Genomic DNA, 17,023 nt, shown 5'->3' on the forward strand with positions numbered 1-17,023 from the left:
GTTCCAGTAATGTCAAGGTCAACTTTATTTTACTAAGGTACTTGTCTTCTTTAGTGTTTCAAGAAAGTATGCGACAGTTGTGTAGATGATTTATGGTTTTGCTTCTATGAATGATTTTCATGTTTTCTGGCTCCGTTGTGTCGTCAAATTGTTGTAGCAGGTTGAGAAATGCACAAGCCATTTATCGCAGCTTTTCTCTCAACCCCTTGCATTTTGCGTAAATGGAAAACAAACCAAGTGTGATTTGATTTTATCTACAATGAGAAGTGCTTACCACTGTCTCTGATTTACGTTGTGGCAAAAATTCTCTTTCCATTGTAATATGTTTGGTGACTGCCTTCTCAAACTTTTATAATACAGCATTGAGGAGTTAGACAGCAGCTACCATTAGTACAACAGATGCAGACAAAGAGTAGTTCTGCAACTAAATGTCAAAGTTTTGTGTACTGCACGCAGGGCACATCATAACTTCTCAATACATAGCTACGGCCCTTTTACGTATTTCTTTTTTCTCAAGTGCAGGGTCTTCCCGTCTACATTAATTTTTTATATGATCAAAGCACTCGTACAGAGAGGTTTATAAGTCATAAGATATACATGAAAATTTTTTTCATGCATAAAAAATTTTCATGCTCTACGAGTATTTTTATTTTTTATGCTTAAGAGAGCCTATGGTATAAAATTAACAAGTGAAACTGAATGAAGGTGGAATAGTTTCATGCATTAGCATGAGTGGAAAGAAGTACTAAAGGTGAAATTCAATTAAAAAAAAAACGAAATATAAGGCTAAAATCAAACAAAAAACACCAAAATGCATCCACTTGTATCATATTATTGTACTATGCTAAAACTAAAACAACCTATCATTTCACCTGCTTACTACAGCCCATTAGCCTTTGTTACTGCACCCTTATTTTTTCAGGTAATGGAGCTGAAATACATCGCTAGCTTACCGAGAAGAAAAATTGAATCGTTCACCTAGTCAAAATTATCGATTTGACATTTCAAGTTCCCTATTGTGAAGGGATTCGTAAAATACTTGAAATGTGAAAAAAAACATGTCCATCTTGATCCATATATTCCGCTCAATGTGCTTTTACCTAACCAGATGTGATTTCATTAGACGCTTCATATATCTCTAGCTCTATGCCTCACTGAACGTCAGTATCAAAAAGAAAAAAAAAAGGAGCAGATTAAAGTGCTCCTGCCTTATTACATTATGCTAATCTGCTTCCTTTACTTGTTGCTCTGGACAGTGCAACCCGTACAATGCGTGGGTGACAACCCTGCCTCTTTTTGCTGCACGTCACCAAAGTGGGCCCAGTCGAGTCTGCACTACTACAGTAAAGGCACGTAAAAATAGAAAGAAAAAAAGAACAAGAAGAAAAATGCACAACTGCACAGAAATTTCTTTCCTCTGGAACTGCAGAGAGAGAGAGGAAGCAATTTGGTGGCCAAAACTGCAAGGCCTGACATGAGTAGTTCTGCTTCTTTGAAGCGCTCTTCTAGCAGATTCAACCAGAAAAAAAGCAAAATAAAAGCAGTCACGGCAAAATACATAGGCCAGGCTAGATTTTGAAATTCAAAGTGGCACCTCCAATATAGACCTGGCAACAATTTATATGGCAGCAGCATGCTTTTCAGGCACCACATTCTGGGCGTATGGCGGGGATAGTTCCTTCACTAAAATGACTGACACTACGTGTATTCAACACGTAGGACAAATGTGCTAGCCTCTTGGAGTAGTAAAACAGCTCTCTACGGACAGCAACTTCAGAAAGTGCCTTTGTGGTGAAAAAAAAAAACTTGTCATGGTCCAGGGATTTGTTTACGTAAAATTTTCTTCCACATCATCATCAGCCTGTGTTATGCCCACTGCAGGACGAAGGCCTCTCCCTGCAATCTCCAATTACACCTGTCCTGCGCCGAACAAATCCAACTTGTGCCTGCGAATTTCCTAATTCCATCACTCCACCTAGTTTTCTGCCATTCTCAACTGCGCTTCCCTCCTCTTGACACCCATTCTGTAAGTCTAATAGCCCCATGGTTTCTTTAATGGCAATATTTTCTCACATGAATTTCCATACACCTTAAAACGTTTTGCAATACTTGGTGGAGTAAGTCCTTTGTTTCAAGCTTAAAGTCTTCGCATTGTGGTATAATTATTCCCTGCACTACAAACTGCCAGGCCCATGATTAACTTAGATAATAAATGGACTGCCCTGCAAAGGGCCTAATCTCCACCGAGACAAATTTCTCTTCAACTATGGAGTTTACCTTTTAGTAAAACTGAAAGAATTTTTTTTTTTTGTAGCATTGCAATAGAGTCAAGTAAATATTCTGTACAAGACTACAAAGTTGGGCTAGTTCGTGGAGCGACATTTGAAGAAAAACAGTGCAGCAACAGAACCAATAAAAGATGACACAAAACGGCCGCTGCTGTTGCTTTGCCTTCCACCGGTCCTGTTGCTACGCTGTGTTGCTCAGCAGGTACATGTTAGGAGTTTCCTTATGTGAAAGTCCCTTCACTGCGTAAATTTACATAGCATTTATTTGAATAAGGCAACAGCCTGCACGTGTTCAGACTGATGCAGTCATCATGGCAACCAACATGCCATACACACACACAAAAGAAGACAAGGCTCCAAACATGCCAGGGAAAGCTTGCAGCAATGGCCAATGGCACTTAATTTCCGAGAATTTCTTAGGCATTCTTAAAGCACTATAAATACAGTTAGGGAGATGAAACGAAAAATTTGAATTCCGGGGTTTTGCCTGTTATAACTACAATAGGGTTATGAGGCACGCCGTAGCGAGGAGACACCCACTATCAATTCAGTTTTAACTATGGGACCTCCTTCTGTACATCTCTATCTGTACAGTATTTTTATGTAATAATAATTGATTGACTCCGGATCGCTTTTGACCATTGGGGTTCTTAAACGTTTACCCAAATCTAAGTACATGAGCATTTTCACATTTAACCCCCTATTAAAACAGGTCCACCACAGCCGGGATCAAACCTATGATCTCAAGTTCGCCAGCACAATGCCATAGCCATTGGTCTAGCATGGAAGGCAGAGTTAAGGGGTGTGCAGATATTTGTGCAAATGACCTTGTGTACACGAAGTGAGGCCAGAAAACACAGAAACTGGAACTGTTATCCACTGACAAAGATGGGCGACTGCCTACAGGGTGACTTAATGTATGGTGGGGGCACATTCACTACAAGAGCGTTGCCGACCTCTTGGGATGTTGGAAGGTTTAAAAACATTGTTCTTTGTTGTACAAGTGGTGTTCTTGTACAAGGCCACAGTTGCAGCAATTTATACAAGAAGCGTGGCGCGGGTGAGGTCAGGCCGCTAAAAGCAAACGTGTGTAATCGAATACAGCAGCAATGACATTTCTCCCACTACATGCGACAAGTACAGGTGCCATCATATCATACACAACTACGATTCAATGGGCTCTCTTACTGCAGCTAACAGCAGCAGCAGCTCAAGTAGGCCCCAGCTTGCACAATAAATGATGCGCTCACGAGTGGGATTCACGGTGTGTGTGTGTGTCAGCTCTGTTTACCATATTTTCCTAAATATAATCTGCAGACAATGCTTGTCTGTAGGCTGAAATTTCACGTGGTGTGAACTATCTATGGCATGCAGACTATACATTTATCTTCTAAGATCATAGGCACACGTGAAAAAAAAAAAAAACAAGGCCCAAATGCGCTTGAAACTTTTTCCTATGCTGAATCATGTAGTGAAACTGACTGAATATTTATTGCGGGCAATCGAAAGAAAATGGAAATTTGTAGCCGAAAATTTGCCCATGTGGACTAGACCTCGAAATTGAGCAATCAAAGTTTCTTTGTTGCTACGGATGTAATGAAGAGGTAAAAGCAGAAGTAATATCCCTGTCATAAAGGGCACTTTCAATTGGAATTGACTGCTACTGGGAATGAATTTCTTAGTCACGATCAGTTCCATTGCACAAGCTGCAGACGGGAGCCAATCATGACTGACCGTGTGACAGAGGTACAGCAGGGTGCAATGCACTTATCTGTTGCGTTCCCCAGAGCAGGGTCACAATTTGTCAATTGTAATAGCTGATGATGGTTGCCAGTGGATAGTATGTATATGAATCAAGGTATTCTTCATTACAGCACTCTCATAAGCACTTTGTAACGTATCTTGGAAAGCTCAGTCAAAGGCAGGCTCAAAATGAGGTCATCAAGGGTACTGACACTGAAATTGTTGCAAAGCTTTATAAGAAATTTGGAGTCAATAGGAAAACTTCAATCTACTGAGCTATTACATCAACAAGCGCTCCTCTGGTTCTTGTCAGGAAATACCACTGTTTGCAAAGTTACAGGTGAACTTTGGGGTTATTTTTTTCCCTTTAATTGTGCGGCTGTGATGTACAGTGGTGTTCAATATGAGTTGCAACGCCAGTACCCATGGACGAAGGGGCTCCAGAACCGCATGGCGGCTGTGACATACGAAAAGTCGACTTGCTAAATACGAGAAATTATAACCGTGTTTACTTCTACAATTTTTCGTATGTCGGCACCACTTCTAGACACAGTCTTGCAGTCCCTTTAGCCATGAGCCCCAATGTTGCAGATCACATTGATTGCAAGTATACCAGTCAGCAGTGATTCAGATTACATTGGGCCAAGCAGGCACGCTGCAGATAGCTGAGAAACATGCTGCCTAGGACTAAAGAATCCCTGTGTGCTTCTGTTCCTGCCAACTTGTACAACCGAGAACTCCACGTAAAGCCTGTGTACGCTTCAATTCTGCCTGGTAGACATTGCATGGTGCCCAGTAAAACATAAATGGAAGTACATCATCATTTATATGAAGGGAAGCAAAAGAAAAAAAGAAGATGTGGGTGATTTGAACTCCCAATACACAACAACTGCCCCAGGAAAAATGAGAACTCTGATAAGAATGTGTTCACGACATGACAAAGATAATCTGAGCCATGGCAATGTTAAGTTTGTCGTTACAATTTAAAAGTATAGGTAGAAATTAAGAAGCAAAAGCTGTTTAAATTTGAAAACCTCAAGTCAAAAGAAAACGAAGTGCTGAAGGTCCTTTGATTTTCTGCGATGCAACCTGTAACTTGGCAAGCAGCGCCACTCTTGATGACAGATTTATGTTGTTAAATTTATGAAAGAAATAACTACATGTTCCATTGAGAAGCTATATTATGCACTGCCCACACATATATACGGGCGGTATAGCAATACGCACTGCCTCGTGTTAGGTTTTCGTTTTCCATTGGCTCTGGTATCTAAAAGCGCGGAGATGTGATAAGATTTGACGCCACGAAAGAGAGACAAGGAAACAACAGCGACCGGTTTACGTCAAACTGCTTGACGCGCACGCATTTCGTGTAGCCTCTGAGCCGCAACGTTATCCTGGTTTGCAGATAAGCTAAGCAAAACCGAAAGCGCCAAGTATCTGTCGTCGGAAGTGCGCGCGCGGCCGGCATTCATGCGATGTGTGCGTCTACGAGAAGCAATTGTAATTGAATCCGCGTACGTATATATACAAAACCACAGACTCGCGCGGCCTTCTCTATCCCGCATTTCACGGCACGAGCGGAACTGCGAAATCACCGTCAACTTTGAATGCGGGCACCAGAGCCTTCATTCATCGCAATTCTCTGCGACACGGACGGCCGCGCACGAGAGGCGGTGCGCGCACCGCGCATGCATCACTGGCCGCAAAAATTACGCGATAAAAACAATCGTGGCGCAATATCTTCGGGTTAGGTTTCCTTGCGGGCGAACATAACGCCGCGTCGATTGCGATCTCGCAAAAAGCGGCGATAAAGGAGCAACCCGAAGCGCGTGTGGCAACGTCAAACTGCCGCTCGCCCCGCTTTCGTTTATCGCTCCGCTCCACTCGGCGGCGGGAAAAGAAAAAAACACACTCGGCCAGGTAAACAGTCGTCCAAGTGAAATTAATGTATATCGGCCTGTACAGAGGGCAACACGGGCCGCGAATGCAGCTGCTGTTGCCGTCGCCACGGGTCAATATTTACATGGTAACAGCCGCAGGAGCGAACTTGAGCGTCGTGCTACACAACATACCTGGCTCAGCTGAGATCACGTCGCAGCGCTAGGAGCTCCTGCAGAGGACCGTCCGCCAGCCGTGCACATCGCCGGAGAAGTGCGCTTTATTCGCGGCGTTCTTGCCGCCCTCGTCGTAGAGATGACAGCTTTCAACGCTTCCGAAACTTGTTACACGGCGGCGACACCACGAACACAGCACAAGCTCAAGCGATGTGCAGACGGATGGCTCGTCGACCGTCGGAATAGGAACGCAGCAAAAACACCGTGTGCTTTTAATTTTTCAATTAATAAATAACAAGTGAAGTCTCAATTATATTAATACGTTATTTTAATAATATATTTAAAGTTAGTTATAGTTTATTTTTGAGTTTTTTAAAATTTAATTCATTCTGCTGGCCTTCAATATGTCAGCCCCCTGCTCTTGAGCGTGGATTCAGCATGTGGTGTTGTTTTGGTTGAGCAGCGCTGTCACTTCACATTCGATATGTCTCGAATTGTCGTGAAAAACCTTCCTAAAAAGGTGCGATCTGGATTTAATCTCTTCTGCTCGACGTGTTTTTCTTTCCAGTGACACTTATCGATCGCGTCGTGAATTACTTTCGCGTGCAGATCAAAGAAGACCGGCTTCGGGAGTTCTTCTCTACCAAAGGAACGGTGACCGATCTGCAACTCAAGTACACGAAAGAAGGTGTCTTCCGACGTTTTGCTTTCGTGGGATTCAAAGATGAGGCCCAGGCCGCTGCTGCCAAGGAGTACTTCAACAATGCATACCTGGACACTTCTAAGCTTCAGGTGAGTTCTTTGACCATCGATCTCCTGACATCATTACCTGATGGTGTCAGGTAACTAACCCGCGGTTGTTTTATTCAAGAAATGTGTACCGAGGATTCAACCTCTGGTGCTTAATACGAAGCCCAGGGTACGTTGGCAGGTGCGTAGGTTAATAACGTAATAAGATTAACTATCCCTAAACTTGAAATGTGAAACTGTGTCAATTCGAAAAAGTAAGATCGATTCCTATGCTAAAACTACCACAAAAACTTTGAAAGACCATTGGCGAAGTACGGAACTGTACGTTTCATGAGCACTCGCTGTCGTACTAGTCTTACGATGTGGTTTCTCTTTGTAAGGAACCTTCGGAAAGTCCTCAGAAACAGTGCTATACGTGAGATAATAGATATTGCAGTTGGCATACCTCGGCAAGGTTAAAGCTCACTTACACTTGAGTGCCGATTTGCGTCCATGCTCGCGTCATATAGATTCACTCATACTCGCTGGCACTTATTCGATCGCATCGAAGATCTCCATTGTCTGCTTTTCATTAGTGCCTCAGGTTACTTTCCTCGTTTAGGTGCATATGCATTTTCTACCCCGCAATAATTTCATTAGCCAATTATAAGGAGTTAAGTTGGAGAGAATACTCGATCGTGGTCTGTAGCAGAGAACTCACCTGACCAATAGGAAAAGATGACCGGTGGCGGGTGACGAAGAGGATAGACTAACACGCACACACACAGGGAGAGAGTATGTACTAACGCAAAGGAAAATGTTTACATAACGAACAACATGGTAATAATAAACAATTAAATGAAAGCGACTATGTCAGTATGTAAAACCGTAGTTTGCTTGTGCTGTCTTTTCAGTAAAGTGTTTGTAAACCCGGTGTCCCACACTGGCACTGTTCAGCTTAGAGGCAGTAAGGGTAAAAGCAGACAAATTTAGGCTTGTGCTTGCAAACAAATATGCAGCCTTAGAACAGCGAGATGACGATGATGACATAGAGGTAATAAATGAAACCGTAACGATGCTAGCTTTAGAAGCAGATATCGAAGTGGGACGCAAGGCACCAAGGCAACCAGTAGGCAAGCTCTCCCAAGTAACAAAGGACCTAATAAAGAAATGACAAAGAATGAAAGTGTCCAACTCTAGAGATAAGAAGAATTCGCGGAACTGTCAAAACTGATCAACAAAGCGAAAATAAGTTATATTCGAAATTATACCGTGAGAAAGACTGAAGAGGCCGTAAAAAATGGACACAGCCTGAAATCAGTGAGAAGGAAACTTTGCATAGGACAAACCAAGATGTATGCACTGAAAGATAAGCAGGGTAATATCATTAGCAATCTCGAAGGTATAATAAAAGCAGCAGAATAATTCTACACTGGCCTCTACAGTACTCAGAGGACTCAGGAGTATTCTATTCGAAACAGTAATGAACAGTATACACATACACCTATAAGATGGAGGACACAATCCTAGGAAAACTGGTGGCTCTATATATGAAGTGTATGTCGACTGCAAGGGTCCCATAAAACTGGAAGAATGCAAACATTATACTAATCCACAAAAAGGGAGACGTTAAAGAACTTAAAACTTATAGGCCCATTAGCTTACTCCCAGTATTATATAAAACATTTACCAAAGTAATCTCCGGTAGAATAAGGACAACACTGGACTTTAATCAACCAAAGGAACAGGCTGACTTCAGGAAGGGATACTCTACAATGGATTACATGCATGTCATTAATCAGGTTATCGAAAAATCTGCTGAGTACAATAAGCCTCCCTATATGACTTTCATAGATTACGAAAAGCAAGTTGATTCAGTTGAGATACCAGCAGTCATAGAGGCATTGCATAACCAAGGAGTACAGACCGCTTACATAAATACCCTGGGAAATATCTACAGAGATTCCACAGCCACCTTAATTCTGCACTAGAAAAGTAGGAAGATACCTATAATGAAAGGGGTCAGACAAGGAGACACAAGCTCTCCAATGCTATTTACTGCGTGCTTGGAAGAAGTATTCAAGCTAATAAACTGGGAAAGCTTAGGAGTAAGGATCGACGGCGAATACCTCAGCAGCCTTCAGTTTGCCGATGACATTGTTCTATTGAGCAATACTGCGGACGAGTTACAATAAATGATTGAGGACCTTAACAGGGAGAATGTAAGAGTGAGTTGGAGATTAATATGCAGAAGACATAGATAATGATAAAAAACCGGGCAAGAGAACAAGAGGTCAAGATCGCAAGTCAGCCAAGACAGACAGCGCAAGGCAGCAAGAGTCTGTGAAGGAGTATGTTTACCTTGGTCAACTAATCACAGGGAACCCTGACCATGAGAAGGAAATTGAGAGAAGAATAAAAATGGGTTGGATTGCATACGGCAGACATCGTGAGCTCCTGATTGGGAGCTTGCCATCATCATTGAAAAAGAAGGTTACAATCAACGCATTTTACCGGTGCTGACATATGGGGCAGACACTTGGAGACTGACAAAGAAGCTTGAGAGCAAATTAAGGACCGCGCAAAGACCGATGGAAGGAAAAATGCGAGGCATAACTTTGAGAGACAGAAAGAGAGCGGTTTGGATCAGAGAGCAAACGGGTATAGACGGTATTCTAATAGACATTAAGAGAAAGAAATGGTGCTGGGCAGGTCATGTAATGCGCAGATTAGATCATCGTTGGACCATTAGGGTGACAGAATGGATACCAAGAGAAGGCAAGCGCAGTAGAGGACGGCAGTAATTAGATATCACAGGGAGAGGCCTTTGTCCTGCAGTGGACATAAAATAGGCTTATGATGATGATGATGATGGTGATGCATATTTAGAGGGAACAGCATGTGATTAGGTTACAGGCACCCACCACAGCCAGTGCATGCAGTCAACATAAAGAACTATATTCTAGGCTCTCATTGCAAGCATGTAAAAAAGCTGCCACTCCAAGTACATCCATTCTCATGTAGGGTGAGAAACTAATTTTTCTCGTCCGCTGCAGTATTTGTCAACATGAAAGAACAGTGTGCTAGTTGGTTGGTGTGGAGCTCATTTTTAAGGTTGGAGTACGTACTACATTCATAGTATGATAAGGAAGGTGCTGTATATTCTGTTCACAAAACATTGCAATTTGGTGCTGTGATTTGTTAGCTGGGTGGATATCATTCTTACTTGGAGCCATTTCTTGCACTGATACAGTGAATCTAATTAGTTTTACTGTAACAACAATTGAGAACTTTAAAACCAGATTTGCTCTTTCTGTTGATCTGTCTGTTGATTCCACTACATTATGGCATGCAACCTTGTGTCATGATTTATGCTTTGTCTGTTTAGTGTAGGATATGCTGGAGCTTCACGGGTTCTCAGTGAGAACAACTCACCTTGGTTTTATGTTTACGAAGTTCAAATGTTTGCCTAAATTGGTACAAGGTACAGCCTAATTAGTCATTGTGAATAGAAAATAAAAAGAATGTCTATGTAGTAGCACAAAATCCCTTTATCTGATCCCTCTGTTAGTCCTACCCAAGGAGGATATATAAAACATGCTTTATATATCCTCCTTGGTCCTACCTAACTTACCTTCCTTCTACTTCTTTGGCAGTGATTTTTCAACTTTTTAAGAGTTACTGTTATTGTCGGGATAGTTTCACTTTAACTGATCAATTTGAAAACTGCAGAGGCTGTATTTTGGACAGTCGACTCAATTTTTTATTCTTTTTGCTTTTCATCATTGTCTTGGATGGTTTTGTTTTAATGGTGCGATGGGCCACCTGGCATGATAAAATAAGAAGGATAGATAATTATGCAATGCTGCCCCAGTTTCCCGAACTAATTAAAAACACCACAGTGATGTCCGTGACATCATAAGTTTGGCTGGAGACTGAACAGTACTTATTTTGCTAATGATTTGTCAGTGCACGTCTACACGACCATGCTTAAGCAGTAACAAGAATGTGGGTGAGTTCGTGTGGCAAGATTTTTACAGTGCAAGATCGGGTGACACATGAAATTGTTGTATGGCATATCATTACCATATAATATTGATCTGCAATGCTCAACAATTTGAGGGCAAATCAGAAAGTCTTTGCAACTAGTTTTTTTTTTTTTTAATAGCCAAATTATGACTGTAAATGCGAAGTCAATGTATCCATTTCCAGTGGTAGACCTTTCTTGGATTGGCATGGCTTTATCTGCTGGTAGCTCCATGGCACGGCACCGCTGTCAGTTAAAGATGGCAGCTCTGCTTCACACGTCCACAGCATACGAGCAATGAAGTGTGTTTCGCTTTCTATGGAGCAAGGGACGAACACCCATCGAAATCCACAGGGAAATGCAGCCCACGCATGAGGAAAAGGGTCTCGCTTTGAGAAGTGTGAGGTGATGGTGTTGGGAGTTTGCGAAAGTCTGTGAAGGCTTGCATGACATTGAGCGTTCGGGGAGGTCGCGTGCATCGCTGACTGACTGCAAAGGCATCCCAAATTTGGTGCTGCGATGGGACATATGTCTGAACCGGTGCGGGGACTATATGGAAAAATAATTTAAGGTACGTAAAATGGTGCATATACTTGTACTTACCTGTGTGTACCTTACTTTGGCGAGTAAAAAATAGTAGCAAAGACTTTCTGATTCGCCCTCATGTGTATGTCACTACCATAATATAATGCTATTCCAACTAGCCCAAATGCAAGCTTTACTCACTGTTGCGTGGAAGGATCCACGTGTGCAACAGATAGGCGGTTGAGCTGATATGAATATTAGTTAGAAATGTCTAAAGAAACTCAACAGTCACTAAGAAACTCCAACATATCGTATTTAAAATTCGATTGCTCTGCATGAGGGGGCTTACCAATGTTCTGCAATACAGCACTTTTATCTATGTGTGTGGACTAGACGCCTTGTGAGATTATTAGGGTATTGATTATCAAAAAATCGAAACATATGTGTTATGTAAGGATAGTTCACATCTCCTGATGACGAGTCATTGAGCAAATGCTTCAGAGTGACAGAGGGATTATGAGAGACACTGTGTTTGAGAGCCGATTCAATTTTGACTGCCTGGAGTTTCAGGCATTACAAACAGATAGGGGCTCCACAGAGACGATCATGTCTGCAAAGTATTGTACACCAATGTACAATGAGAAAACAGCTGGATTGAAATAAAAGCCCACATGCCTTTTTTGGAGGAACCATTGTCTCCACTCATACAACACAACAGTTCCGCCAGTCGTGCCCACAGGTGCAAAAATAATGCATGCTAGCGACGACCTCCTGGCTGCACTGCAGTAGCCTTGACCCCTGCCTAAGAAGACGTGTAATGTGAAGCATGCATATCCGCGTTTCACAACATCTGTATACTGTGCAGCTTTCGTCATGAACTTCATCATCATACCACCGCATTTTCTCTTCACATCCTGTATCTCTCTTGCTCCTCCAAACCTATTCCCCAGCATGAAGTAGCATGGCCAGAAGCACTTCAGGCTGACCTCTCCACCTTTCTGCTACTGAAACCTCTCTCTCTCTCTCTCTCTCTCTCTCTCTCTCTCTCTCTCTCTCTCTCTCTCTCTCTCTCTCTCTTCTTGAAATGCAGAGCACGTAAGAAATACCACTGAAAATGCTCTGCACAGCAATAAATATTCCAGTGGAACCTATCTCTCAATGCATGTCAACATTAATGCAATTAGCATTAAAACAGTGTAGTGGCACATCATATTGCGACTGCAAAAAGCCGAAAACGCATCATGTATGAGGCGTGTACTGCAGCCGAGCTCCTTTCTTGAGCTTCCCTCTGGACACGCTGCGCCATCTAGTGGCACCACAGCAAAGTCCACGTGTGGCCTCTGAAATGTTGCCACATCAGTGTGTGCGAACGCTGAGAAACACATAATGCATGAGGCATGCACTGCAGCCAACCTCCTTTGTCATACTTCCCTCTGAACATGCTGTGCCACCTAGCAGCAGTGCCACGAAGCCTGTGCGTGACATCCGAGATGTGTGCCAGTGCTCGTGAATGCTGAGAATCGTTCCCTCACTGCCCTCGCACATTCGTGGCACAGCACGCTAAAGCTTTGGGCTGCTGTGTTCGAGGACCCTGTGTGATGTGCATTCGATTCCACCCAGCACCGATTAATTTTCAAGGAATTTTTTTAACAATGTGGCACATCGCTGTTCTGGGGGATTGACCTAGAATAGGTTCATACCTAGTAGCACATACCTAGCTGCACATACCTAGTTGCACATGCCCAGAAGCCCAAGTTGTTTATTTGGGCACATACCCAATGGCGCATGCTGAGTGACTCAAGTGGTGGTCTGAAAAAGGTTAAGTACAAACATGCCGAAATCTGGGCCTCCTGCTTTGCCCCACCTTCTAATGCGATTAGTAATATTTGGGAATTTCACCCACATTGCAGTACTTTAGGGGAATAAATGTGCAAAAACCATGATTTCATTACTAAAAAAGGTGGCTGTTGTTGCTGCGTTGCTTCTCTCAGCACTTACATGTTTAATAACAGGGAAGTTAGACTTGTGCTGCGCTTCCACCAACCGTGCCTTCAAAAAATCTGTACCCGCCGTGGTTGCTCAGTGGCTATGGTGCTGGGCCGCTGAGCACGAGGACACGAGATCAAATCACAGCCACAGTGGTCGCATTCTGATGGGGGCGAAATGCGAAAACACCTGTGTGCTTAGATTTAGGTGTGCATTAAAGAACCCCAGGTGGTCGAAATTTCCAGAGTCCTCCACTACGGCATGCCTCATAATCGGGAAGTGGTTTTGGCATGTAAAACCACGTAATTTAATTTAATCAATTAAAAAATCTGTTTTCTGGGAAGCCATTTTGGGATGCCTTTTGTGTGCAACATTCGCACCAAAATGATGGAACGATTGCCACTCGTCTGCGACTCAGCAGACGAAAGTAGATTCCTGGACAAGTGAGGATCGTCCTTGACACAGAAAGGATTAAGCCACCGTGGCAAGTCACTTTCTGATAAAAAATCTTCATGCCTGTGTTATCGGGGATCGGTTCTTTTGACTTTAAGTACTTGTGGCAAATATTTGCATGTTTTACTACTTTTCATAGAAACTGTTTACAGCGCAAACACATACAACCACAAAGTAAGGGACAGGACACAAGCGCTGAACGAGTTGAGGGTGTCTTCTGCTGTCAGTTGGCTGCACACAATTTTTCTGATTGTGACATGCATTCACTTCTTTTCTTTTTGTTGTATTTCGGTGTTCAGGTGGAGCTCTGTGCTGCACTGGGTGATTCCCAGAAGCCTCGCTCGTGGAGCAAGTATTCTGCAGACAGTTCAGCCTACCAACGTCTCCACCCGGAGGCAAAAAAGCCCAAGGTGAGCCGCTTGTGCTCATACAAGGATGGGGCATGCAGGTCTCAGCTGTTCACTAGTCGCTGTGGTTTGCCGAGCTCTGTTTACGCGCAGACAAGCTAAGCACAGAAAATACCGACGCATTGCAATCTGTGTCACATGCTCTTTTCACTGTCGTGCTTGTGCTAGGTTGAGTGTTTCCTTTACAGCGAAGCTGTTAAGGGCTACCTTCCACACTATCATGTCCGCGTGTGGAAAAAAATCCCAAAGATAGTGCAATGCTGGGCCGACCTGCGGCAGAGGTGAAGCAGGCATTAAGCACTCCCCATACGTGGGCTAATCCCAAAGATAGTGAAATACCGGGCCGACCCGCGGCGGAGGTGCAGTTCACCATTAAGGGGCCCACATACAGTGCTTCGCTGGTCATGCTTCTTCACAGAGTGGAAGGGCACTCAGTTTTTTTTTTTTTTTCGTTATGTAGCGTTTGAATTAGTCCCACTAATATTTTCGCACCAAAGTTTCACACTTAGTACTGTGACTTAAAGGCATACTCGCACATATTTCCAGAGTTTTAAAAATTCTACAACATGCTTCTCGCATGTCTGTCATCATTGGAAAATAATAAAGTTACTGTCATTATTCGACTATAAATAAAAAAAGTGACAAGCTAAAAGTGTCACGTTGGTACTGCTTTAGATTACTAATGTGATCGTGTGTACTTGTGCACATACATTTCACTTGGTTATTCGTTCAGGCACCTACATTTCGTCCAAATATAGTTGGTGAAATAACAGCACATTAGTAGAATGTTTCACGCAGTATATGGAGATAAAGAAGGAAGACAATAAAATACTCATGTGTACATCAGCGTTCTGCAGTCAGTCAGAAATGACGCACCAACATTCAACAAGGCATTGATTGTTCACAGTGCAACAATTTTTAAATAGATAAAACATGAAAAATGACATGAACAAAGGTGAAAACCATCAAGAGAGGCATTTTGAGTGCTGATCTATGCTGTAGTGTCTAGGTGCATCAGAAACTGCTGAATTGGATGGAATCTGTACATTATTGGCCAGAAGTCAGCTTCAATGTTTAGTTTCCAAGGTTTGTGCCTCTATTCTACTTTACTAAGCATTTGGCCATGTCTTTTTAAGAAAAACACTGCTTCTTGCTTTTAGTTTGGTTGTGATGAGAATCTAACACTGCCAAGTCTTTTTCTTTCTAATATTTAATTTCAAGTTTTTTAACAGGAATGCATTCATAATACGTAGGTCAAAGATGATACATTTTCATGAGGAGGCCCAAAAATAAAAGCCGTAAGATGTGTTTGATGTGTTTTTTTTTTCCCCTTTTTCTTTTCCAGCCAGTCAAGGAGCCGTCACCAAGGAAAAGTTTTGCAGATGAATTCTTGAAAGATGTGAGTTTTTGTTCAAAGGTGTGGTTATTGGATAGGTTTAATATAGCACAAAGGAGGTCTCGTATATATCACACTCGGATGCAGTCAATGACCAAATTTTGGACATTTGACAATTCGGATCCCTTTGCGGCACCACAACGTACCCCTTATAGCTAATGTACAAGGGTGTCTGAAATTTTAGACTCCAACATAAAGCTGAACTAGACAAACCCAGGGCCAAATATATTCCACAGCTGGTGCAAATTTTTGACAGCAGCGTAATCATGAACACGATTATGCCACTGTCGAAAATTTACGCCAGCAGCGAAGTAGGATATACTTGGCTACTGTAATATTAGCTGTATGTTTGTCTAGCTGAACTGTGTACCACCAGGTGGTGTCACCACTCTGGCTGCTCACGTTTACAGATCTGCTCATCCAGAAATCTGCCCAAACCTCCCGCGCTTGCCGATATACCTGACACACTAAAGCTCTCCCTTGTAACAGACACGTGGCCGAGCACGTTCGCACACAATTTTCTGTACAATCACTCTGATGGCAGCACAAAAGACGGCATGACTCGCGTATCTATACAGGCTCCTTTGCTTCCACAGTACATTCATTTCTGCCTTTTCTCGAATAAAAATGCACAAGTACTTAGAAATGCTCGAGACGCACCGCAGTCTCAAGTTCAGGTGATGTGGGCTTTTAGAGTTAATGTCGCGATCAGTATATCAAAAACCATTCCACAATGCAAGCGACTTGAAACATTCTTGAGCAAAAAGTAGGTAAACTTTTGTGCTTCGACGTGGCCTTTGAGAAGCTAATCGGTAAGTTGCCGCTTTTCATGATCTCCGGAAATTCTCCCGAGACATGCAGAGTTCTCAGATAAGCTTACTATATATTCCAAATTATCTATATATCGAATATTTCACGATCCCCTTGAAGTTCAATATATCTGGAATCTACATATACTAAACCATTGCATGCACTAAAATAGCTGCTCCAAAGTGCGCCTGCACAGAATGTGTAATGGGGGGAGCATCTCGTGCTTGCATGATTTGTACAGTTAGAGCAACAACTTGGCACCGCTTTACACTTATTTCCGTTTCGCCATTTGCTTGTAGTTGCGTTCACAAAAGAGGGGAATAGTAAAATTATATTTTGCTATGTGTTATTTCAATGTGCTATTAGCAATGATTTGTTACTGTTTTTCTGATGTGAGCTGTCAGTTCTGATGCTGTTAAGTTTAACAAAAGAGGCCACAGATGTGCTGTGATTTTCCGTCTACCAAGTGGCACCATGCCACTTTACATTGGTCATGCACTCACGTAGAACACTCTGCTAAAAATCTTGTTGGGGACATGCTTGTAGCAGGCCTGGACCATCTTGTACGCGTCAGTGCAAACGGCTGAAATGCTATGAGGATAATG

General features: G+C 42.6%; 2 protein-coding genes across 2 annotated transcripts in view; one reads left to right on the top strand and one right to left on the bottom strand.

Moving 5' to 3' along the window:
- Window positions 1–6,320, bottom strand: part of LOC139055948 (ubiquitin-protein ligase E3B) — a 90,949-nt gene extending 84,629 nt beyond the window's left edge. Inside the window, exon 1 of the mRNA XM_070533628.1 lies at window positions 6,104–6,320. The gene's annotated coding sequence lies outside the window, so the exon portion shown is untranslated. The remainder of the gene's footprint in view (window positions 1–6,103) is intronic.
- Window positions 6,321–6,444: 124 nt separating this feature from the next.
- The window catches only part of LOC139055949 (probable RNA-binding protein 19), a 109,482-nt gene continuing 98,903 nt past the window's right edge, over window positions 6,445–17,023 (top strand). The window contains exons 1-4 of the mRNA XM_070533629.1: window positions 6,445–6,605; window positions 6,695–6,877; window positions 14,105–14,215; window positions 15,558–15,611. Of these exons, the coding sequence (XP_070389730.1) occupies window positions 6,570–6,605; window positions 6,695–6,877; window positions 14,105–14,215; window positions 15,558–15,611 (384 nt within the window). The 5' untranslated portion in view covers window positions 6,445–6,569. The remainder of the gene's footprint in view (window positions 6,606–6,694; window positions 6,878–14,104; window positions 14,216–15,557; window positions 15,612–17,023) is intronic.

The sequence above is a fragment of the Dermacentor albipictus genome, chromosome 2 (assembly GCF_038994185.2).
Source record: "Dermacentor albipictus isolate Rhodes 1998 colony chromosome 2, USDA_Dalb.pri_finalv2, whole genome shotgun sequence".
Lineage (NCBI taxonomy): Eukaryota > Metazoa > Arthropoda > Arachnida > Ixodida > Ixodidae > Dermacentor > Dermacentor albipictus.